This window comes from Pseudorasbora parva, chromosome 12, assembly GCF_024679245.1.
Source record: "Pseudorasbora parva isolate DD20220531a chromosome 12, ASM2467924v1, whole genome shotgun sequence".
In the NCBI taxonomy this organism is placed as follows: Eukaryota; Metazoa; Chordata; class Actinopteri; order Cypriniformes; family Gobionidae; genus Pseudorasbora; species Pseudorasbora parva.
Window position 1 is genome coordinate 29,729,495 of NC_090183.1, and position 25,672 is coordinate 29,755,166.

General features: G+C 37.4%; 1 protein-coding gene and 1 long non-coding RNA gene across 2 annotated transcripts in view; one reads left to right on the forward strand and one right to left on the reverse strand.

Moving 5' to 3' along the window:
• Positions 1-166: 166 nt before the first annotated feature.
• LOC137093597 (uncharacterized) lies at positions 167-13,777 on the forward strand. Its single transcript, XR_010908519.1, has 3 exons — positions 167-194; positions 4,873-4,989; positions 13,649-13,777. It is a non-coding gene; the product is annotated as an uncharacterized lncRNA (long non-coding RNA).
• ror1 (receptor tyrosine kinase-like orphan receptor 1) overlaps positions 7,933-25,672 on the reverse strand; it is a 148,867-nt gene continuing 131,127 nt past the window's right edge. The window contains exons 5-9 of the mRNA XM_067458419.1: positions 17,273-17,400; positions 16,335-16,652; positions 16,009-16,254; positions 13,636-13,844; positions 7,933-10,148 (exon numbers count right to left, since the gene is read on the reverse strand). Of these exons, the coding sequence (XP_067314520.1) occupies positions 8,718-10,148; positions 13,636-13,844; positions 16,009-16,254; positions 16,335-16,652; positions 17,273-17,400 (2,332 nt within the window). The 3' untranslated portion in view covers positions 7,933-8,717. The remainder of the gene's footprint in view (positions 10,149-13,635; positions 13,845-16,008; positions 16,255-16,334; positions 16,653-17,272; positions 17,401-25,672) is intronic.

The window sequence follows — 25,672 nt, forward strand, 5'->3', positions numbered from 1 at the left end:
ATACCTGTGTTTCTTTTCTTTTCATTATATAATTTAATTTTTTAGACTACATTTAATTGTTCTTGTATTGTTGAATTTGTGAATATTATATGTATTTTTGTTTTAAATTTGTTATGTATGTAACTGGCATTTAATTAAAAATAAAAATAAAAAAAATAAAAAAAAGGTATACCTGTGTTTGGAACGACATGAGGGTGAGTAGATAATTAATGACAGATTTTTTTTGGTCTGATTTAAAAGTTAAAATATCTCAAGAAACTTACAACAAGATACATTTAATTGAGAAGATACACTACATAACATTTTAAGCTTTGTTGCAGTGTATTTGGTCTTAATACTGGCAGTTTTCTTTACTTGTTTTAAAAGGACAGTCCACCCAAACATTCATAGTTTACTCATCCTCATGTCATTGTAAATCTGTATGACTTTATTTTCTTCTGTGAAACACAACAGTGTAATTTGGGTCAAATGAGTCAGTGGGGTCCAAAAAACATTTTATAATTGTATTGCGAAAAAATACATAAGAAACAAGCAAAGAGCATTTCATCTGTTAGCACTATGCTAATGTTTTTACTTAATCTCATAATCATGCTTACTCATAACAGAAGGATTTGCTGTTTCTCACTGCCACTTGTAAGAGCAAGAGAAGCTAAACTGAGGAGAGAAAGGATTATTATGAATGCGCACTGACAGGACTGCCAAGTTATGGTTTTGGGGCACATCAAATTTTTAGGCCTTCATCTATATTTCATTTGGGTGGGGTTGTGATGTGACAAAGTTCTTGGACCTTACCTGGTGTGTGCGTCTGTATAGGCACAAGTGAAGCTTGGTATTCCAGCTGTAGCCTATCTTGTGTGGCAAATTGAGGAATAAGATAAACATATAGCATTTAGCTTAAAGGGGGGGTGAAATGCTGTTTCATGCATACTGATCTTTTTACACTGTTAAAGACTTTGAATCCCATACTAAACATAGACAAAGTTTCAAAAGTTAAGGTGGACGTTTGATGGGAGTATTTCTTTGTCAAAAATACTACTTCCGGTTAGTCATAAGTTTCGGCAAGTTTTTTGAGATCATGCGTCCCCTTTGACGTTAATGGGGGCGGAATTTCCTTGTCTGGGCCTTACGGACAATTCTACCGGAAGCGCGTGAGAGAGAGAGAGGGAGAGAGCGAAAGTAACAGGCTACGCCCATCAAAGCGCTGGCTTGTAGGATGCTGGACAGGTGATGTGCACAATTACAATGTCACCAAAAAAGTGCGTTTTTGGTTGCCAGACCAAGACAGTCCTGCACAGATTCCCCAAAAACCCCGCGTTAAGGCAACAGTGGATGTAATTTGCTTTTCCGGATCAGCAACTGAGTTGCGTGAATGTTTATATCTGTTCGTTGCATTTCGGTGCCGACTGTTTCATAAACAAGGCCCAGCTTGACGCCGGATTTTCCGATCGCCTAATGCTGAATGATGGAGCAGTCCCAACGTTAGAACCGCAGGCGGTGAGTGAGACTGCTTCAAATGTCTGTGTTTTTGCCTATGCTCATCAAGTAGCCCAAACATGATCACGTATAGTTAATTGATCAATGGAGCATGCGATGTGTAGTGCATGTACATTTGTTTAACTGGCCACTATATGTGTAACTTTATGTTTGTGTATTGTAAAAGCACTCCAAACAGCAATACACAAAGAGGGGGAAAATATGTTGAACTAAATAAGCACGCTTCTTCATTCAAATGCGCTACTATTCCGTGTCTTTCTATGTAAACACTAACTTAACCTGCCGTGCGAAACCAGTCCGCTTACTGTCTACACAAACCACGCGTAAACACACAAACACACGTGCACAACTGCACTTCCCACATGTACACCTTCAAAGACAAAAATACGACGATATAATTCAAGTATAAATATGTAAATAACACAAGCCGCTAAGCATATTATATAGTTAAGTTAGTGTATAACTTGTACCACATAGAGACGTCCTGCTCTAGTCGTTTTTGCTGCTGCTCCTGTTCAACTGCAGCCTCTGGGTCTGATTCCGGATCATAGATATATGGCTGTATCTGATTAAAAGCCATATTTTTATTTTGAATAAAGTTTTTTTTCCCGCTGTTAGGGATGACACAGCTTTACGACGCACTCGACTCAACACAATAGCAGCAGCGCGCACACGTCATTATTTAGCTCCGCTCACACGACACGCCCCCACCCTCTCGGCTTTTTTCGGAAAGACTCGGAACAGCGCATCTTTCTTATATAATTATAAAAAAAATAAAGACTTTTCGGAGATATGCAGGATGCAATGCTACTCTATAGGTACTCAAGATTGACATGACACTGACTGAAACTGAGTGTTTCACCCCCCCCTTTAATCGGACGTGGTGTTTGACTTTCTGACTAAACATGAACAAGTTTTTTAGTTTAGAACTTTCTAATAAACATAAGATAATAAAAATAAAAATGAAAAATGTATGAAGGGTATACGTATAAACAATGCATTTAGGCTATACCTATAACATATAGGCTTCTGAGTAAGCATAACATAATGTAACATGAGAATTTGTGGAAAATTGAGCCCAAATTATAAACATTGCATTGTAAATACAAACAGAAAAAGAATGTGTGTAAATACGTAAATTGATATTTGATATCTGAAATATCTTTTTGTAGTTGTTCAGATATAGACTTGCTGTCCAAAAATTTTCAATACTTTGCTTTTCTACTAGGCATTTGGTGAAAACGGGTAACGTTTAATCATTATTACTAGGGGTGTGCATTGGCACTTCCTTCACGATTCGATTCGATTACGATTCACCAGGTAACGATTCGATTCGATTCGATTCTACGATGCATTGTGATGCATCAAAATTCTACTGCACACAAAGCAAATTTTTCATCAGTCATGAGGCAATACAAGCAGATATTAAACAACAGATTGTATTGGCTGCTATGTGTCTCCTGTATCTTTGACATAAAAGTTATAAAATAAAATAAAATGTAATTAAATAAAATGCAATTAGCCCTTAAATGCAAGACTGTTTCACCAAACATTCTTACATATTCAGGTCGTTAGCGACCCAGATCTATATTTAACATGGATAGACCTCTACCTGTCGTGATAATATATAAAACTCCTGATTTTAGAGTAACAGCTACAGAAGAATAAAATAAAACCTATTTCGTTACCTTTTGGAGCTTGGAAGGATTCAGTTTGAGCAGATGTTTAATACCATCATTATCTGTCCTCGTCAGAGCTCGTTTACCAGTATATTCAGCAACTGCCTCATATTCGCGATCTCCAGCATATTCTCCAAACTCATTTTCAATGTCTTCAAAATCAATATTTTGATCACTGACAGCTTCTTGACCACATCCATCATCAAGAGACAGTGACACTAACATATGATTGTGTTTAGTACTTGCTCTCTGAAGTAAATCACTAACCCATTTCAAGTTTTGCAGATTTTATTGTTTCGTTTTCTGTCAGAGGTAACTATGAGTGAAACGTCACTTCATCATTGGGTATCAGACATTGCCACCTTGTGGAATAAAGGTGAATTGCGGCGGTTTTCGTCATTATAGATTCATTGATTATTGTGCAAAAAAAAAAAAAAAAATACGTACAATCCTACACACCTCGGGTCGTTAGCGCGTTTTTAATAACCCGTCTATCGCGGTCATCTCCCTCCGCCTCAGCCATCTTCCTTGTTGTTGTTGTTATTCTCTCGGAACCGGAAGTATTTGAAACTTCACAACTTTATCGTCCGCCAGAAAATAAACAGTGACATAATCGATTATGGCACTTTGCCGCATCGATGCTGAATCGTTCATGCCCCGCATCGCGATGCATCGCCGAATCGATTATTGTTGACACCCCTAATTATTACATTCTTTAAGTTCATCCCAAACTGTATGGTATTAGTAAAAATATATCTGGTGTATACCTCAAGTTGACTTAGTCCAGAGTACATTAATTATTATATCTATACATTGGATGAAGCAGATATTCCGCCTTCGGTAGAAAAAAATTATACCTTGAAACTGCATTTAACCCTAATTGTACAAAAGAAGAAAGAACATTTGTTCAAATGGCTTTTAATATTTAAATTGCCGAACAATGTTCGAGATATAGACACAAGTTTAGACTGAAGGCTCAACTATTTACTCAGGTGTTATTTTTAGCCTTTACTTCTACAGCCTTTCCATACTGGAAGCCCTAACATTTTTTTTTGTTTTGTCCATTCTTTTTCTCCACCCACACCTTGGGATGCCCATGAGGTTCCCTGGCTCTTTTCATGCCCAGATCCTCCCCTGGCCCGCCATCAACCGTACACCTGGACCACATCTGCCATTACAGTGTCTCATCCAAAGCCAGTCATAACCAGTGTCTTTCATAAACAGCCCTACTGTTTGCATATCACATGGACCACATTGTATTTCATTATCATATACATTAATGTTTAATATGTGCCATCCTAAGAATGTGTGCTTCCCCTCGTCTTGATTCTAATTGAAGACTTCAGATGTCCGTCTGATGGTTTTCTTTAAAATTAGCATTTTTTTCAGGCTTCTGTGAATAGGTTTCTACCTAATACCGGTACTTCCGAATGGGCTGAGGCTGGGATTTAGTGGGGTTGAAGTGAAAGTATTTGTTGAACGTGTGAAAAGAGCATTCACTCAGTATTATCTAATTTTTGAGATTTTAGAGGCTTTTGCATTGGAAGTCTTCAATTCTATGTCCATGAAAATTTGTGTCCATAACTGGAAAAATATCACTTAATACTTCTATGTTTGTTTTTGTCTCGTAAATGGAACTTTGAAACTCATTTTCTTGGTCCTGTGGGCTTATACCTTCGCAATTGCATTCCTGAGCCAGAGACTGGATGGCCATTCCTGGGACTGTTCCAGATAAGAAACCGGAGAGCAGAACTGATCAAAAACATTCCCAACATCAAACCCATCTCCTCTGAATGCTGAATGCTCTGTGTTCAAGGTCAGATTTTCTCTCTCTCTCTCTCTCTCTCTCTCTCTCTCTCTCTCTCTCTCTCTCTCTCTCTCTCTCTCTCTCTCTCTCTCTCTCTCTCTCTCTCTCTCCTTGTTGGGATGGAGTCTTTATGGGAGTAATCATGAAGTCATGTGCACATAATTTCTTCTGGCAACATGCTGGACTTGTTAGCCTTTTTAAAAGATTTATCCAATGCCAAAGAAAAAAAAAAAGACGTACCTTTGAAATGTGTGGAGTACTATAATGTGAAACATTCACATGAATGCAGAGAGCAGAGACACACAGACTTTAATATACTACAGTCAGTGTGTACTTTCCTGGAATATCCTGATGTTTGAAACCAAACTGACACTACACTGCTCTCTTCTGGTGGCATATGGATGCACATACTCCCACATATAAAGGGCATTTAACTGTCTTTACTACCTTTCTGGCCCTTGAAAGTGGTAACTAAATTGCTGTCTATGGAGGGGTAAGAGGTCAGAGCTCTCGGATTTATAAAAAATATCTTCATTTGTGTTCCTAAGATCTAATGGTTTTATGAGTTTGGAACGACATGAGGGTGAGTAATTAATGACAGAATTTTTGCCCATTTTTGGGCAAACCCTTTAATTTGGGTGGCTGGGGTCTGAAATTCCATGGGACAAAAAAATTAAAACAAAAATAACGAACCAAAATGTAAAGATTAGATTTAAAAAATATTTAATTACAACTGATGACATTTCTTAAAATGCTGGATGCAGTTAACTTAAGCTATATACATAAAAACATGAATACAACTTAGTTTAAAATTATTTTAATGACGTATGCTTCCATTATATCAAAACGCTAGAAAACAATGACACGAGCCAAGCTGTTTCTTTAAGTGGCTTTTATAATGTCAACACACTATGTTCAGACGTACAATAAAAAGACTGCAATATTAATGAAAAATAGTGTGAAAAATCATAAAAAAATAAACCACTGATCTACACATCAGTTTTTCCATGCATAACGTCTGTTCTTGAAATATCATGATGAATCATGAGATTGTCCAAAAGGCATTTTATAGGTCACAAGCAATCATGTCTTCACAAACACTGTACCCTGCATAAAAGATAAAATCTTGATTGTCTTCAACACAGGAAAAGTGCCTTTGAAATAAACAGTTGCATAGCAACAAACCAAAATGAGAATGAACACGACACATACATACATACAGCTGCTTGCTAAAATTGTCAAATTTGTTTAATCCTGGTGAAATTTTAAACAAGCTACATTCTCAGAGAGAGAGAGAAGATAGTCAACAATTATCAAATGAAAGCTGAAAAATTGAATTAGGCACATCCAGTCTTATCGTGAGACAAGTATAAAGAACTTCATTCAATCAGAGTCGCAGAGTGACACTGACCTCTAGAGGAATTATTAGGCGTTACATTCTATAGGTAGTGAGGAGTTCATGTTAGCAAAATCTCTGCATCATTAATAAGACAGATTTCACATATGCTTGGCCAAACAGTGATGTGAAAAGTTTACGACTCATTTAGACGAATTAAATGCTATTCTGACAGTTTAAAATATGCTCTTGCGTAAGGCACATATGGAGTATACACAAAAACCTTGTGAATGTTTTCTTCTTGCCTGAATTTCAGCAGTTATGGCCATACAGGCAACATTCAATGACCAAAATGTATATGAATAATCTGGGCTGCATCCAAAAGCTGAACAATGCTGCATATGATTCTGTGACAGATGAGCCTAAAGGAAAACGAATACAACTGTTAGCAGTCAGTTTTGATTTAAAGGTGCACTATGTAGGATTTTTGCAGTAAAATATCCAAAAACCACCAGGCCAGTGTTATATATATTTTTCAATTGAGTTCTTACATTATCCCAAATGTTTTGTGAGATAAATTGTGAGAAACATGCTGTTTTAACCAAGGAACCGGGACGTCTGAGGGAGTCGCCTGTCTATTGGATCATATCCGTGTTACCCTCGGTTTCCATTTTTTATTTTTTTATTTGGCAGAAACGCTTTATTCTTAGCAGTGTACAATAAGTGTCACAGCAGCCGCTGAGTGAACGCACCGAGTAACGTTATAACATAATTATAAACACAATTAAATGTATCTAATATGATAAACAGAGCTGCGTTACCTCATACTTATGACCAGAACAGCGGAAATGGCGCCCGCGACTCTGTCCCATCATAATAAAAGTCCTGCTCTGCTTCATACTACAGTAACGTTAATAACCGCATCCATGAAGATGATTTCTACCCGAGTACTATCCCGATTCTTTCCCACCGGCTGTGAGGTGAAAACCACATGTCCCAAGATTCTGAGCTCAAGCGTGGCATCATTAAACTACGCCTTCGTTCTAAATAGGCGCCCTCTAGCGAATGGAAAAGTTACATAGTGCAGCTTTGACTTGAATCCTAGCTGGAAATTAGTTTTGTGGTATTTAAATATTTTCCAAAGGTCTCTGTTTGTTGTAAGAGGTACCTTCGAAACGCAAGCGCTGCTTGAGAAGTCATTGGCATACAGGGTAAAAAGTCAGCTGCATAAGCATTCGGACGTAGCCCTGATGTGTTGAAATCATTTGAATAAAACCACAGTAACAGAAGAATCTCACAGAACACATGCCTGAATTCTTAATAAAATGCAGGCACATATGGTGGCAATAATTAAAGCAATATATTTATTTTATATTAAGGCATTGGTGATGTATACTGGCAAAACTATTCCCTTAAAGGTTTAGTTCACCCCAAAAGGAAAATTTCATTAATTACTCACCCTCATTTCGTTGGACACCCGTAAGACCTTCGTTCATCTTCGGAACACAAATGAAGATATTTTTGTTGAAAGCTGATGGCTGAGAAAGGCTTCAGAAAGGCCTCCATTGGCATTCAGTGCATTCCCACTCACAGGACCCATAAAACGCACTAAAAACATCGATACAAAGTCCATCTCACTACAGTGGCTGTACAATAATTTTACAATGCGACGAAAATAGTTATTGTGCGCACAAAAATCAAAATAACAACTTTATCCACCAAGTTATTGATGTGAACTCGACGCATGCACGATGTTTTTAGTGCCTTTATGGGTCTTGTGAGTGGGAATGTACTGAATGCCAATGGAGGCCTTTCTGAAGCCTTTCTCAGCCATCAGCTTTCAACAAAAATATCTTCATTTGTGTTCCAAAGATGAATGAAGGTCTTACGGGTGTCCAACGACATGTGCGTGAGTAATTAATAAAATAATTTTAATTTTTGTGTGAACTAACCCTTTAATTCTTCTACAGGGTTCGATTTCAGTGAAATATCGATGCAGTTTAAATCATTAATTACGTCCAAATTGCAATGATGGGTCAGAGACCAAGACATTCTAAAGCCTTCTGCAAAGTTTTCAAGTCGTTGATGAATGAAAAAGAAGATAAAAGTGATGATAACATAACAGCTCTGTCGAAAACAACCTTGAAATGGCATCATCACAGGTTGAAAAAAAGGACATTGTAAGGCTGTTCTGTCACGTTTAGTCATATTGAGCCGAAAAAAGTGGCATGAAGCTTCACAGAGAATATGTGAATATACAGGTTTCCTTTAAGACACATTTATAAAACAACATTAAAATATAAAATTTTCGCATTTTGTTCAGGCTATTTCATATTTACAATGAATGAAAAAACATTAAAATATCAATAATTATTAATATACAGGACAAAACATCATGTATTCACAAATCGGCAGTAATGATGGATTCGCTGTACATCAGTCTGTTAGTGTCAGCCAGCAGTGCTGCCTGACTTGGGTCTATTTGCATGGCCTTCTGTGCCAAATGTCCAAAAATTGGCACTGTGCCACCCGGTACTGCTGTCAGAGTGACACAATGAGAAAGCAAGGGCGTGTTGGCGTCATGATTGGAGCCTGTGGAGGGGACACTGGTCACGTGACCCGTACTGGTTGAGCCACTGGCGCTGCTGGGCGACCGGCTTTTCGGCGGAGGGCAGTGCTGCATCACCTGCGGAGGGCCCTGAGATGTGGTGAAATGGGCTGCAGGAAAGGCAGCATAGCCAGGTGGGATAGGGTATCCGTTCACAGGTATAAAACGCTGGTTCTGTGGCATCGTCGCCGCCATGAAGCCCGCGATTTGTCCCGGCGGGAGGGTCTGCGGAGCTCCGTAGATGTATCCAGCGTAGCGTGGGCTGCTGAGGTTGCTGACGGGGCTGGCGCTCAGAGAGGTAGTCTGGGTGGTGGCGTTGCCTCCAGATGGTGTGCTGGAGCTGGCGTGGGAGGACAGACCCTCCCAAGCACGTAGCCGGCCATTTATGTCTTTAAATCTCGGCCTGCGAGCAGGAGCCTCCTGCCAGCACTCTGTCATCAACGCGTACATACGAGGAGGGCAATCCTCCGGGCAGGGCAGCAGCTGTCTCTTCCGAACCATCTCTATCACTTCCTGGTTGCTGAAACCATAATAGGGCTGCAGGCCGAAGCTGAAAATCTCCCACAGAACCACTCCGAATGCCCAAATGTCAGAGTCTGTGGTGTACTTTCCGTAAATTATGGCCTCTGGTGACATCCAGCGAATAGGAAGGAGCGTTTTGGGCTGGACTCTGTAATAATCAGAGGCGTAGATTTCTCTCGACAAGCCAAGATCGGAAATCTTGATGTGAAGCTGCTCACCAACCAGGATGTTTCTCGCCGCAAGGTCTTTGTGGACGAAAAAATGGCTGGCGAGGTACTCCATCCCGGCTGCAACCTGAATGGCCAGGTGCAGGAAGTCTGCATGGTCGAGGCTGGACTTGACGGTACCATCTTCATCGCTACTGCAGCCCACATCTGAATGGGGGGAACGCATGATGAGGAATTCGTGGAGGTCCCCTTGGGCCAGGAACTCGAAGAGCATGCAGACAGGCTGCTCCTGGGTCACGACACCCAGAAGACAAACCACATTGGGATGATGAAGTTCTGCCAAGACAGATGCTTCCTGCTGGAAATCCCCCCAGTGCTGTGCACTTGAGATGTCCTTCAGTGTTTTTATGGCCACTAGCTGAGCGTGTTCCATGCCTGGCAGGTACAGGTGACCTTTGTAGATCTTACCAAAAGCGCTCTCGCCCAACTCCTCCATGAAGCGCACTGCAGACAGAGGAAGCTCTTTGGCTTTGCTCTAGAGAAGAGAAGGAAATAGAAAGGTAAGTCTGGGGTGGCAAATTTATTTCATATACATGCCATGGTTTGATATTTTTTGTTAGCTTAAATTCATGAAGTAGCTGTTTTCAACTATTGTATCCTTATTTTTTCTTCTTTTGCTCTTTTGCTGAAAAACAAGACGTTACAACCTCAACCAGTGACCACAGAAATGCATAAAATCTGTTTGCTCTTAAAATATTCTGACTGTCATGTACATTTACGTACTTGGCAGATGCACTCTTACCACTTACATGATAGTTACTATTCTATACTTTTTTATCGCCTATATGCATGATATAGATGTAAGCAGGGCTGGACTGGTAATCTGAAATACCGGGCATTTTCCCGGTGGGCCGACGCACTTTGGGGCCAATAGAATGTTATTTATTTATTTATTTATTTAATTTGACCCGTTTTAAAATAGCCGTGGGCATTTAAATACATGAGGTAAAGTGGAAAATGGCAATACACACAACTACAAACATGTCAGTTTAGCACAGCCACAGTTTACCTTGCAGCTAACAGTGAATAAATAAGGTGTTTTGGAAGAAATGTATTTATTAAAATTTTTACTATTAACAACTACATTAAATAGCCTATTGCTGAATATAAATCACTTTTATAGAGGCTGTTTTCATATTTTCTACATGTGTTTACAATATTTGTTATTACAAATCCAATAGTTTATTATATACGGTTTATACATTTTAGAGCCCATATACCTATGAGGAGCATTGTTTTCCCTGTGACTACTATGATCTTACAGTTAAATGAAACTGGCCTACAGTTAAACTCAGTTAAAATGTCATTATAATTCAATAAAACAGCTTTAAAGCTTGGATCACATGCATTAAGGACAAAGTTTTATTTTCTCTTTAAATGTTTTATTAACTTTTAATAGATCTAATCTAGATCTAACAAAATGTTATTTCAATGATAGCCTCATGAAAGATAGCTATTAGTGTCTAACATAAATTAGGTGTCAACCCAAAAATGTGATCATTTACTTACACTAATGTCATTCCAAACCTAAATGAATTTATTTCTGTGTGACATAAAATAAAATCATGTGAGTCTGTTTTTTTGTCCATACAATATTCAATGGTAGCCTAACCAAAATGGCTTGGTTGCCAACATTCTTCAAAATATCTTCTTTAGTGTTTCACAGAAGTCATACAGGTTTGAAAGGACATAAGAGTGAGGAAATGATGACATAATTTAAAAGCAGTATATAAAAAAGAGCTTAAAATCATCAGTGCTTTACTGTCAAGTGCATTTCTGTGTGACAAAAAAGCAATATTAAGTTTATCTGCATTTGCAGTAAATTCGATAATATACATCATTTGTCCTTGTCCTAGTTTTATTTATTTGCTCGAATTTAAGGCCCTAACTCCAGCAAACACATTCACGGGAAACTCATGGACCAGATGGGCTGGGTTTGCTAGGGCCGAATTTTAGCCCCAGTCCAGCCCTGGATGTAAGTAACATGTATAATGCTGTGTGACTCGTATGGACAAGACTCTTTAAATGAGCCAAATAAAAGACAGGGGTCTCTATTTTTTGAAAGGAGCAGCTGTTTCGTGTTAGCATCAACTAGGCCTGAGGCTAAACATGTCTCATCCCTGTTTTGGATATTACTTGAGTGAGTGGTGACCTTTGTGTGACCTTAGTCTGAACTTTGGCCTGCAGCTGAGACTCTAGATGAGAGGTCTCAATGTCTTATAGATACAAACAGCACTTCAGGGTGTCAAAAGGTCTGATTAATACTAAATGGAACTAGCATCATCTCTTCAAAGTATTTGTTTGCAAAAATGTCACTTTAACCAGTGACCAAGACTAAAAAGCAGGAAAAACAATTTTCAAGCGAAAATCTCATTTGAATCTGCTTTGAATGATCTAAATGGAATCATAACAATATGATTATATTTAGATTCCTCTCCAGGCCTGGAAAAGATTGCCTCCATATGCTCATCCCTCCTGCCATTTTGCCTCCTGTTTGTGCAGCCCCCATAACCTAACCCCACCCTATCACCCAGGAATGCACACTAATTCAAACGTTATGAGTGCCTCACAAATCCAATGGTGGAAAGTATAAGAATAAAAATCTAGATAGCAGCGCTGATAGCGTTGTTTATTTGCACGTGGTCTAGTAATGTGTCGTTCATGAAAGATTTTGAACAAATCTTTAATATGACTCGAGAACGACTCTGTTGACTCTGTTTTCTCAGAGAGCGATCCGTTCATTTTGTGTTGACCGCGCATGCGCAACATCCCATATGTTTTGTACAAGGAACAGAATTGATTAGTTCATCGTTCGAGTCTGGGTTTGAGTCATCCGTTCATCAAGTCCCGGCCCCATAGACAAGGCTATGTACCGGAAACAGAAATGGTTCATTCTCTTTAGTCTTTCGTTCCGAGTCTCGTTCTTTTATCACGTGACGTGAAAGCCGCGTTGGATACAGAAATAGTTCATTCAAAACTTTCCTCACAAACAAGTGTGTAGTTTTGTTTAGTTTTTCTTCAGTATTATTACAGCTAGTAGGACTATAGCTAATAATTGATTTTCCTATGAATCCTGGACACATTAGGTGGGTCAGAATGGATATGCATAATAGTTTATTGCCCATATCGTCTGATGATTTTATAATAATAAATATATTACAACATGCAGTCAATAATACAACTGTAATGTTGTATATGTTGTGACTTGTGAGACACTGAACCGGCGCGGTCATGTGACAAAAGAACGAGACTCAAGAGTCAGACCCGAAGAACGATTTGAACCAAAAAACTCGAGAGATGAACTAATCTCTTCTGTTTCCAGTGACTGCATATAGCCTTGCCTATATTGGGCTGGGACTTGATGAACGAATGACTCGAAGACTTGAGAGAACTAATCTTTTCTGTTTCCGGACGCATGTATTACATAGGCTATGAGGCTGTCACGGCCCAGATCAGACATGATGACAAAACTAACGGCTCGAACCAGAAGTCATGAGAGGTGTAGCCTAGCTACTCTAGGGAACAGACGTGATAAAGTGACTAAAGAAAGAATGATTTGGAGGTGAGGCAAGCGCAATTAATTAATCATTTTTTCTCAAAGTTTGGCCATGACTTCATTAGCTTATAGTTTATTTTTTTATTCCAAAAGTGTGTTGAAAAATGTAACATGTAACATTTTAATTAGATTCTGAACGAAATGACTTGAAAAAAGAATTGTTAATTTTGCTGAACGAGATTTAAAGATCAGAGTCAATAAAATTATCTGAACTTCCCACCACTAATGTGGTCTGTGTTGTTTTAGCACCCGATTCCCTAATGGAATTAGGCCAACCAGAAATTACTTAAACATTTATTTACGAGCAGGGTTTTATGCTGAAATCTATTGAAAATGTTCTAATGATCACACCATGGTGCAGTTATCCTTCAGAGTAAGTTATGATCTGTTAGAAGTAACTTCTCACCTTTGGTTTGTAGGCCGTGAGCATGGACATCTCCACGTTCTGACCACGGACAGGTTTGGGCTGGCGTGGCGCTGGCGGACGTGAGGCTTTCTGGTTGTTCCGGCACACACAAATGAAGAAGAACAGCAGGGCGATGGCTAGTGGTATAGCCACGCTTGGTACCAGGATGTACAGGATCCCGATACTGCTGCTGCCATGCTTCGGCAAATCTGAGGACAATCAACCTTTTTTTTTAATACAATAAGTTTTGACAACAATAAAAATTGGTTTTGTAGTAAAATCATACACGGATTATTCAAGAATTGATATATTCAGAATCTAATACTAGCATACCGCTAACTATACCACACACTGCATACTTTTTTTTGTAATAGTATTTAAAACACTGTGATCTTGCTCTTGCTCTTGAGTGGCACTCATTTATCATATCAGAGCTTTTTTGCATTTTAACCAAATTTTGTAGAAGAATATTTGACCTTTTGGCAGTCCAATGAAATAATTATTCACAAAACAGATTTACAAACTTCGACACATTTATTATTCTTATATTCCTAATTATTGCATTGTTATTATTAATTTAACTTAAATTATAACTATAAATTATAACAAATTCAACAATATTATATTGATCTGCATGCAAAGACACCATTGTATAAGAACTGAATTGAGCTGAACGATGACATCGTTGTTTTCTCCAGAGCGGCTGTATCGATAAATTAACTGAATTAATACGCTTTTTACAACAGAAATGAGAGAAACATTTAGAAATTAAACTGTTACAGACTTTATCCATTATTGATTTGTCTTTTTATTCTCTGAAATTTTCTGGGGACCCCTTAGAAGTTTCTGGAGGACCCCTGGGGGTCCCCGGACCCAAGTTTGAAAACCCCTGGTCTGGGGTACGGTTCATGTAACAGTTCACTGCTGATATGAATAAATTGGTACTAAATCGTGGAAGTGAACCACTATTGATGATGTTTGATTAGATAAAACTAGGGCTGGGTGATATGGCCAAAAAAAAAAAAAAAAACAGATTTTTTGCCAAAAAATTTGATTTACGATTTTAATCGACCTTGCGATTACATTTGATTATTCAATTTCTGTAGGCTACCTGAATATTGTTAGACCTAAACCTTCAAGCACTTTATTCTTAGCACTGTTCTCATTTTATAGCTGACTGTTCACTTGTATTCGATAATGTTTCAAATTGATGTACGCTAGCCTACGTGTAGTTTTTTGCTATGGAATAATCGTTAGAATCAAGAATTGTGAAATTTCTACAATTTTGGTTGCTGATTTATTAGAATACAATATTACATTGATCAAAACAATGAAAAAAAAAAAGTATTACACATAATATTCTTTCATGGTCTATGGACCCCCTAAAGTAGCCTTGGCCACCCCCTGGCCACCCCATGTAAAAAAGCCTAGTTCCGCCACTGCGTGGCAGATAGACGCAAGTGCCATTATATGATGAGACTTTGTTAACAAAACCAAAGGAGATAATCAAATTCAGGTTTGGACCAGGCAATTAAAGTGTGAAAGCACCCTAAAACTAAAATTAGTTTAAAAAAATTGGAAAATGTAATAAATCTGAAATATAATGACAAATAAAAATGAGAAACCTTAAAAACTTGACCTTAAACAACCTAATTGAAAATTATAAATGTTGCCTCAACTTTAAGTTGAAGTACTAAAATTATTAAAACTGAAATAAAAAGAAATACAATTAATTAAATTAAATATAATTTACTGAAATAAAATGAATTATATCTATAAAGAAATATTTTAAAAAATGAATGAAAGCAGTACCAAAATTGCTTAAATATAAAAATAACAGCTATTAATAAAAACTGTAATAGTATAGGCATTTGATACGGAGCCCTGCACAGGACATGCAGGATAAAACTAGAAGGCTAAATTGTGCGCAATTTAATTTATTACGTTTTAATTTATATACCGTTTATCCCGCCCCTCGGATTGAGCCCTGTCAATGGTGAGTTTCCAGACCAAACATCTTGATGTGGGTCTGCCTTGTCAGTCTATAAATTGTGCGCACAATTTACTAATTCAAGAGAACAAATTAGTAAATCGTCCGCACGATTTAGCAAATTGAGGGAAAAAATTGTAAATTGTGCACGATTTATAAATCGAGGGAACGAATTAGTAAATTGTGCACACAATTTACTTCTTTTATCTTGCACGTCATGTGCGGGGCTCAGTACTATCTATAAATAGTAATATAGCACTGCATTTTGGGTCAAATTCAGTAGTACCTTCTATAAGAAAACTCACATACTGCAAAAAGTATGCATTCTGTATATTGTGGAAATATTATGAGTGTAGTATGCCAATATGAGCAGGGCGTCTCACCGCACGGAGGAATGTCACAGAGCTCCATGCGCACACTCTCATCTAGGGTGAAGCACCAGGGAGCGTCGTGCTTGTTGCCAGGGTTGCGACAATAGGAATGCCCCCCGTTGAGCTCTTGGTAACGCATGGCCAGGAAGGTGTGGCTGTGGGGATATTGCGAGTTCCACGGTTGACACTGACGACCAGATTTAGTCATGCTGACAGTGCCGCGATAGTCTGAACCACTGTTGTTATAACATTTGTGGCCTACAATAGGAGAAACAAAGATAATTGAGTTAATTTTCTATAAAATGACAAATCTTTTTTAATAATTAAACAAGACTTACCTTTATTTATAGTCTCCGCTATGGGAATGCCTATTCTCATGCAGTTGGCAGCCTCTGGGCTTTCCGAAGCGGCCAGGTCTTCACAGTTGGGCAGTTTGAGACGTTTGAGGATGAGAGGGTTGGAGCGAGCGATGATGTACTCCGTCTTACACAGGTCGTTCTCCAGAATCTCACACTCGTCCTTGCATAAATCCCGTGGTTTGTCCATACCAGAGCTGCGGTCACATGTCGGGAAGGCAAAATGGCACAGGGAGGGAATAGCAAACTGGGAGCAGCGATCTGACAGATGATTAGAGGTGCCAATCATAGTGAACGCCGCTGGAAATAAAAGAAACAAGTATTATGTACAGTGGTTTCCTCCAGATTTGAAAACAGGAATGAGCCATTGTGGACTCCAACAACAGTCACAACAGTCTAGTGTATTCAAGGGAAATTATATCTTACACACAAACAACAAAGACACAAAAGTTCCAGTCAATTGATGTGGTTTAACAAGAAGTTGTGCGACTTAAGAACAAATTGACTGCTCACTCTAACCATAGTGAATGCCTGTGTGTTCTGAAATGGCAACAATTGAAAACTTTCTCACAGAAAACAAAAAACAATTCAAATTTAAAACTGAAACCACTTTGCCCAGTCTATATGTGCACGATACCAAGATTTAGCCTTGGAAATAACTAAAAACTAAAACTCCCTTAAAAAAAACTGTAAAGTGGGTTGTATTGTTATATATAAGATTGGTATATTTACATAGAATGAGATTTACAGATTAATTGAAAGAATACCACGACAGAATCATTGTAAATGTCAAAATCACAAGCTAGGTAGTCTTATCTAAGCTTCAAACTGATTTAATCAGCTGCGTTTCAAATGAAGTCTACAATATAGTGGTTTTGAAATGACTTTTGTAAGGATTGAAGGCTTCTTTGGAGGACTACCTGTGATTTGGGTCTCAATCTCGCCCTGCATCTGCAGCGAGTCCACAAAGATACTCCTGTTTCCTATGAAGCGAGCACACGCAATCCCTCTGTACGGCTGGCAGAAACCTTCCTCGTCAAAATCCTCTCTGAAAACAAAATAAAAAATGAAACGTTCATGTTAATTATTATCAGTTAGTTTAGCAGGCTTTACAAAAGAATATCCAGTCCAAACTCCCCTACTTTGGCTTTCATCACAGTATTGTAGTTTTTTTATTTATTATTTTGGCAGAGGGGATTCCTATATGGCTGTAATTCTAACTTCAAACACTAGAGGGCAATAAGCACCACTGGATCACAAAATGCCATCCCACACAACCAAATGTGGCATATTTAATCAGCATATACAATACAAACCCAACATATGAAAAATACATTTAAATGGAATATAATACAGACCTTGATGCATCGTTTAAACCATTCAACATTTCATAAATAATAAAAAAAGATGTTTTGTGTTCTGTGTCTGCATGTCATACCCTGTAATTTAAACCATATGAACGAGTGGTTCTCTCAAAAGCATATGTCATCCATATATACACTATGAGAAAGAGGCGAAGACTGAGTCACTGCTGGACTCCAATGATTTGCAGTGCGGTAAACCAAAACAATTCGACTTAATACTATGTGAGATAAAATGAGCGAAAACAATGATCAGGTTATGAACAGTTCAAATAAACAGACAAAATTTGAGAAAGAACAAGGGAATCAATTAAAATACTTGGTGGTGTTAATGAAAAGCAGGCGTGTGAAAAGTCAGAGGTCAAAAGTCAAAGGAGTTTCTGAGGCGCAAACGTCAGTCCACACATTAGCACTCAATCTGGCTTTGTTTGGAATTAAATACAAGCGTACTATTTATTGAATACAGGGCATTATATACTGTATACTGCCCACTAGTCCTTAAAAACAGTATGCCGAAAGAATGGGCATTATCCTATGGGCTTACATATTATTAAAGCCTTTTAACAGTAATAGGCCTGCATTACTTTTTTTTGTCACATGAATTTCAACTTGGAAATAAAAGTTGAAAAAAGTCTTGTGTTCACACCAAGCTGAATATTTAACATCATTACTCCAGTCTTCAGTGTCACATGATCATTCAGAAAACATTCTAATATGCTGATTTAGTGCTCAAAGAAACCGGCTGTGCTGCTTAATACACCATGATTTATTTTTTATTTTTTGAGGATTCTCTGATGAATAGAATGTTCAAAATATATTTATTTTTTATTTGGAATATTGGAATTTGGGAATTTTGTTGTAACAATGAAGACCTTAACTATCACTGTTAAACAATTGAATGCATCCTTGATGAATAAAAGTATTATTTTCTTAAAGCTCTTAGTGACCCCAAACCGTTGAATGTTATTGTATAAACATGCTAACGCTTTGTAAGAGGGAGTTTAATAAAAAATTACGTCCTGTCAAGTATCATGCAAAAACTTCAATCTAAAATTCAAAAACAGTGACAGACACTTGCATCACAGGAGAATGTACTGGTAACTGAGGCCACCCACAGAAAGCTACACTCTAAAAACTAATACTATGATTTACTCAATTTTTTTGGTGAAACATTTTTACACTAAAGAAATTGAGTAAATTTTAAAGCAGTGAAATCAATTATAGACACCGTAAGAACTGAGTAAATGTAAGTAAAAAAAATAAGTAGATCTGAGTAACTGCATTTGTTACATTAACAAATTCAATTGAGTAGAAAAAATTGGGTAAAAAGCATTTTAAAAAACAATATTTATGACTAATATGAACTGTTTTTATTTATGAGTATTACTAACTTGTATAGTATAACTTTAATTTCCTCTAAACCTTTGTAAAAAACTCCACAGTCCACACAAACACACTTATTCATGACATGGCCTTTATTGTCGACGAGTACAGCAATAACGTTACAGCATATATTACTGTTTTGACATGTAAAGAATAACAGTTATTTTACAACATTTAAACTCATGTAAAAAACATTTTAGAAGTAAAAATTAAACATTTAAAAGTAATTCAAGTGTAATCAACCGGTCTGTTATCCCATTTCCACCGTATCAGCGCTGTTTCTCGAGCCTGAGATGGACTAACGTTAGCGGTCTGCAGGTGGACTTTGAACTTGAGACCTCTGTCCTGCGTTTCATTTGTAGCTGAAAGATGCTGCGAGCCGCCAGACTCCGTAACCTGACAATAAACAAACAGTGCCCAGTTTTAATAAGATTTTATCATCCAAATTCATTATATTCATTATCTTTACGAATAAAGTTGTGTGTTTTGAGCAACACAGCAGGCGTTTCAAAGACCAACGCCACACGTTAACTTAAGGTGACTCACACTGTCCCTGTATGTTGTTTTGAATTAAATAAAATGCCTTTTAGCGCAGTAATGATTATATAGATAAAAAAACAACAACATACAAACCTGAATTTCAGAGGAAATGCCCCAATTCTGCGACGCTGAGAAGAAGAAACTGCTCTGGTGACTGAGGAGAATTCAAATATCCACACTCACTCAACCGTCCAGCTGTCGTCAGAGGGTGGGGGAGGGGTGCATTGTTTTAATCGAGTAAACTTACTCAATTTCTTCAGTGTTTGTTAAATATTAATAATCTTGATTTTAATTAAGTAATATTTGTGGTTCTTGAAACAGATCGGTTTAATTCTCCATTCTCAAATATTTTGAAATAAATTTTGCAAATGTATTAAGTATATTTAAAATAAATAATTGGTTATTTGAATACTAAATTATTTTAGTGAAAAAAACTTAAATATAACTATACATTTTAGACAAAATTAACTGTTGGATTTTTAGTCAATTATTTTGGTATGTTTAACTAAAACCATCAAGTAAATGATATTGATAGATTTTATTAAGTTAATAAAGTTAATTATTACTGTGATATTTACTAAGCCACTGAATTATTTTTTAGAGTGTAAATGACTTGGAGGAATAGTTGCTGTGGATAATTAATAAGCTATTTTTGCATAATATTATTTTTTCAACTCTTTCCCTTCTCTCATTTTCTCTTCCTGTTTCTCTTCCTGTCATTTTCTCTTTCTACACATGAAAACACTCGCATGTGTATGTGTATGCGTTTCTTACTAAGCGTGTGGTATGTTTGTATAAACAGAAGGAAGTCCAGGGAATTTCTTTACTTATCAGTGATGATTTAAAATGAGTTATAATTCAAGGAAAAGTGTAAGCTGCAACACAAACTGTTAATTAAGCCGTGACTGAGGTAACGTACAAGAGAAATTTCCTTACAAACACACACACACACGCACGCACGCACGCACACACACACACACACACACACACACACACACACACACACACACACACACACACACACACACACACACACACACACACACACACACACACAAACATGATATGCTTTTCAACATGCTCTTCAGATCCAGCACATTGTGGAATTCCTACAGGATTCTCAAACTCTCCTGCTAAACCTATTGAGTCAAGACAGGAAGGAGTGAGGAGTCTAAAAATGCTCCCCCGTGTGCTGAGTATCAGAGAAATCAACCCGAGAAAGATGCACGTTAAACATTACCAAGATGGATGTTTAATTCTTCAGGGTGTCCTGTTCTTGATGGTGTGTAGCCAAAACCAATCGCAAACAGTTTTACAAAAGGGCCCAAAACTCTGGAGAACAGCGGGAGAGGCCTTGGTTTTATATATCTTTCAATTTAAACACATTATTAATTTATTTTTTTATGGAAAATTAAAGAAGAATTTTAGAAGAGTTTCTTATTCATTTATGTTACTCAAACTGACATATGTAAACCCATTTCCACAGCACAAGAACAATTATGCAATACTTAGTCAATTATGAGATGAAAAGTCAAAATTATGACAAACATTTAAATTTCAAAAGTAAAATTATGCCATGAAAAGTCTGAAAATTACATAAAATAAAATTATTATATAAAATATAATTTAATTATATATTTTTAACATAATTTTGATTTGATCTCATAATGACTTAACATCTTACAATTTAAACTTTTTTTTATTTTATTTTTTTTATTTTACATTTTATATTTTTATATTTTTTTAAATTACAATTTACCAAAGCATGATTTTTGATTGTCTGGCGGAAATGGACACAGATTTGATTTGTAATCAAAACAACATTCCAAACAACCAGTCAGATCTGAGGAACAAGTTTACAGTTTATGTTAAATTAAGACTTACAACCAGGGTTAGGTGTTTCTACATCAGTATTATTCATCTATCATTTCCCTTTGATTTTAGGGATAACTTATGGGTACACTGTTAACCTGATTATGGCAAAAAATAAATAAAAATGATTTGCTTACATCTGTTTTTTTTAAGTTAAGAAATTTAAAGTTTAAATAAGCAGAACTTGCCAATTTGTATTTTGTTCTCATACTTTTTAAATGTCTCTTAACTTCAAATATTTGAGTAAGCTAATTCATACATTATTAACTTAAATATTTTTAGTAGTGGAAACTGTTAGCTAGCTAATTAAAAAAATGCCTTGATCGCATTAGCATTGCATAGTACTTGCTGAATGAGCAATAGAGAAGATTTAACATACTGCATATCTGTTCTCAAACTAAGCTCATGCTCCACTCGTCACCACGATGCCCCCCCCCCCCAAACACAACAGCAACTCTTCTAAACAAAAATAGCAAAACATTAAACACTACTAAATACAAACTCAATCTTGCACAAAAACATATAACACTTAATTTTAGCATTTACGCTCCCCTTTGAGTGTCATGGCAAAGCATGCTGGGCCCAGTCCCCAGCCTAGCCCTGTTTAAGGAATATTTAAGTTTGTCTAAATTAAAAGAAATAAGTTCATACAACTCAAAACAATGATAAGATTAAAATTATTTCAAATGTCTTAATTTTGTGATCTCAAAAGAAAAAAAAGTTAATACCGATAAAAGTTAATTTGATTGAACCAATTTGTTTAATTTGATTTGGCTCAAACCATTCATTATTTTGAGTATCATGGTTTACAGGGTAGGGTTAAAAAGAGGGTCATGTACCCTACATGACCCTGTTTTTAACCCTACACTGTAACCCATAATGCTCAAAATAATGGTTAGGATAATGGCTCCATTTTCAGACAGGAATGTCGTTCCAGGATCAACAAAATATATGCTGACCCATGAACACGTCAAAACACGGAAGTGCGGAAATGGAGCTCCATACTCCACAAGTTTGTGTAAAGCCTGATAATATCCAGCACAATTTGAGGATGTTAAATGGAGGAAAAAATCCCATGTGTTCTCTGATTTTAGACCCTACTGCATGTGCGTGCTTATGAAGAAGAACATCTATGGCGACAAACAACAGGAGAAGATCTTTCCCTGTTGTCTAAGTCAAGAAATCAGCTATGTCAACATCAAACCTCTTTTTGATATATATGTGGAGAGGGGTCAGCCAGATGACTTAAAATTAATATCCTGGACCAAACAAAGGCATGATTTAAAACATTGAACGCTGTTAAGAAGCCAAGCTCATGAAGATGTCAGTGCCGCATACTAACACGGTAAGGAGAATGGATTTGTGTCATCAGTGTTACTGTACATGCCCTGGAGTCCAATAAATGCATCGAGATATTCCCCTCTTGAAACCATCTCCAATCTGCCTGGCCTGAAGCCTCTTCCTTCTTTTTAACCACTCTCCCACACCTCTTTTAGACATTTACTTAACTTTTTTCTCTCTCTTGTGCCATATGTTGCTCCACTTAAAAAGAAGCTGGTGGCAGGGAGGTAGATCAGTTGATCAGTATGGACAGGGAGATGCTCTGTTTGGGATCTAAAAGCCGTGCTGTGCAGAAATGTTTTGAAGCAGATCTTAATGCTCATGCCTGATTTTATGAACAGATATTTCCACTTAGTCTATAATAAGATCAAGAGACTCACTGGCCTACATTAAGAAAACTAATTGTAGATAAGCTCACTTACAGCTCTCCCACGATCATGGAAAACATGTGATTTCCAGCTTTGGAAACATCATGGAAATTATTAAGTTATTTAATAGCAGAGTAAAACAGGTCTATAAGTCAGCAAGATATCATCAGTCTTTGTACACTACAAATAGAAATCTGGATTCAACTTTATGACATTTAAACCGGACAGGGCTGGAACGATCATGGAAATGCTTTGAACCCTGTGCTTCTCTACACACCATCAATTACATTTATCATAAAACCGTAATCTACACTAAGACTCTTGTATAATAATGATGAAAATTCATATTTAGTTGAATTAACATACTGATCCCTACCTACTTGTATATGTGAAGCACAAAATATTTTTTCAAAGATTTGTCCCTGAACATACTCACACTGTTTTCCATGACTAAAGGATCTCTCCTCCACTCTAGTGTTAGATCATCTCTCTTTAATATTTTATGGGCTTCACTGTGATGCATGCACTTAGAGTTTCTGATCTCGTCCAAATTCAAGTCATACTTGATGTGCTCATATAAAGTTATTACATGCACCTCTGGAGTTTCTAATACTCAATATTTTCATCTCAGATACTATGTGTATCATGAAAAGCATAGTGATTTTATGATGCTGCTGCATTTAACTTCTCAATTACTTTGTGCTTGTCCGTATTATGCTGTTTTGAAAAAAAAAAAAAAAACATAACTGTTTCCAAAACATCTTAATTTGGTTGTTACAGTATGTATGAGGGCATACTTACTGTATGAGTGTTTGAGTTCGTAAAACTTAGGCTATGTCTGCACACACACAATCTTTAAGGTTTTTGAGACTGCTCTGCACTCCTAGTGAAGGACACGTAAAATATTGTATGAATTGTAAATATTGTATGATGAAGGACTAGACGTACTATGCATGAAATAAGCCAAGCGAAACAGTAAAAAAAAAATACAATTCACAGTCAGGTATTCTACTTAGATAAAGTTTGACCTGGGTCAGTGGCAATATATTTAACAATGGGGAGAATATGGGGAACAGTGGAGTGGTTTGTCCCTGATACAGGGGGCCTGTGGTCCGTGACTGCATCTCAGGAGGAAGGGAAAGACAGCCACCAAGGGACTCTCATTAGGAGCCATGAAGTAGAAGAGGAAAGAGTCCTCATGTTACACTACCACAATAGCAGCCTCTATTACAGAAGCAAAGGACACAACCCTGTGACCCATGAGATCGCCCAGAAACAGAGAATCAGGGCATGCAAACTATAGTCAAAGTCTAGGCACTTCATCTGAGCAGAGAGTAAAACATAAAAATGTTCATTTTGACTTCACTTTTATCAAAGTCATTCAAATCATGAATGCAAGCTGACAAAAATGTCACACACACACACACACACACACACACACACACACACACACACACACACACACACACACACACACACACACACACACACACACACACACACACACACACACACACACACACACACACACACACACACACACACACACAATTGCAAAAGTGCTGGGACACCCCTCCAAATCATTGAATTCAGGCCACAGGTGTATAAAATCAATTAAGCACCTAGGCATGCAGACTGCTTCTACAAACATTTGTTGTCAGTGGTGTAAAGCATGCCGCAACTGGACTGTAGAATGGCAATCTGATGGACGAGTCTGGTTTAGCGGGTGCCAGGAGAACGGTACTTGCCTGACTGCATTGTGCCAAGTGTAAAGTTTGGTGGAGGGGGATTATGGTGTGGAGTTGTTTTTTAGGGGTTTGACTTGGCTCCTTAGATTCAGTGAAAGGAACTCTTAATGCCTCAGCATACCAAGAAATGTTGGACAATGTCATGCTCCTAACTTTGTGGGAACAGTTTGAGGGTGGCCCCTTCCTGTTCCAACATGACTGCACCAGTGCACAAAGCAAGCTCCATAAAGACATGGAGGAGCGAGTTTGGTGTGGAGGAACTTGACTGGCCTGCATAGAGACCTAACCTCAACCAGATAGAACACCTTTGAGATGAATTAGAGCAGAGTTTTTAAGCCAGGACTTCTCGCCCAACATCAGTGCCTGACCTCACAAATGCACTTCTAGAAGAATGGTCAAAAAAATCCCATAAACACACTCCTAAACCTTGTGGAAAGTCTTCCCAGAAAAGTTGACTCTGTTATAGGAGTAAAGGGTGAGCCAACTCCATCATAAACCCTACAGATTAAGAATAGGATGTCATTAAAGGCATGTGTATGTTTATGTGGCAGTAAAGTACCTGTAAAGGCAGACGTCCAAACACTTTAATAAATCATCATTAAATATTTAAAATAAAATATAGTGTGTGTATACATCGTATGTATGTATGTATGTATGTATGTATGTATGTATATATATATATATATATATATATATATATATATATA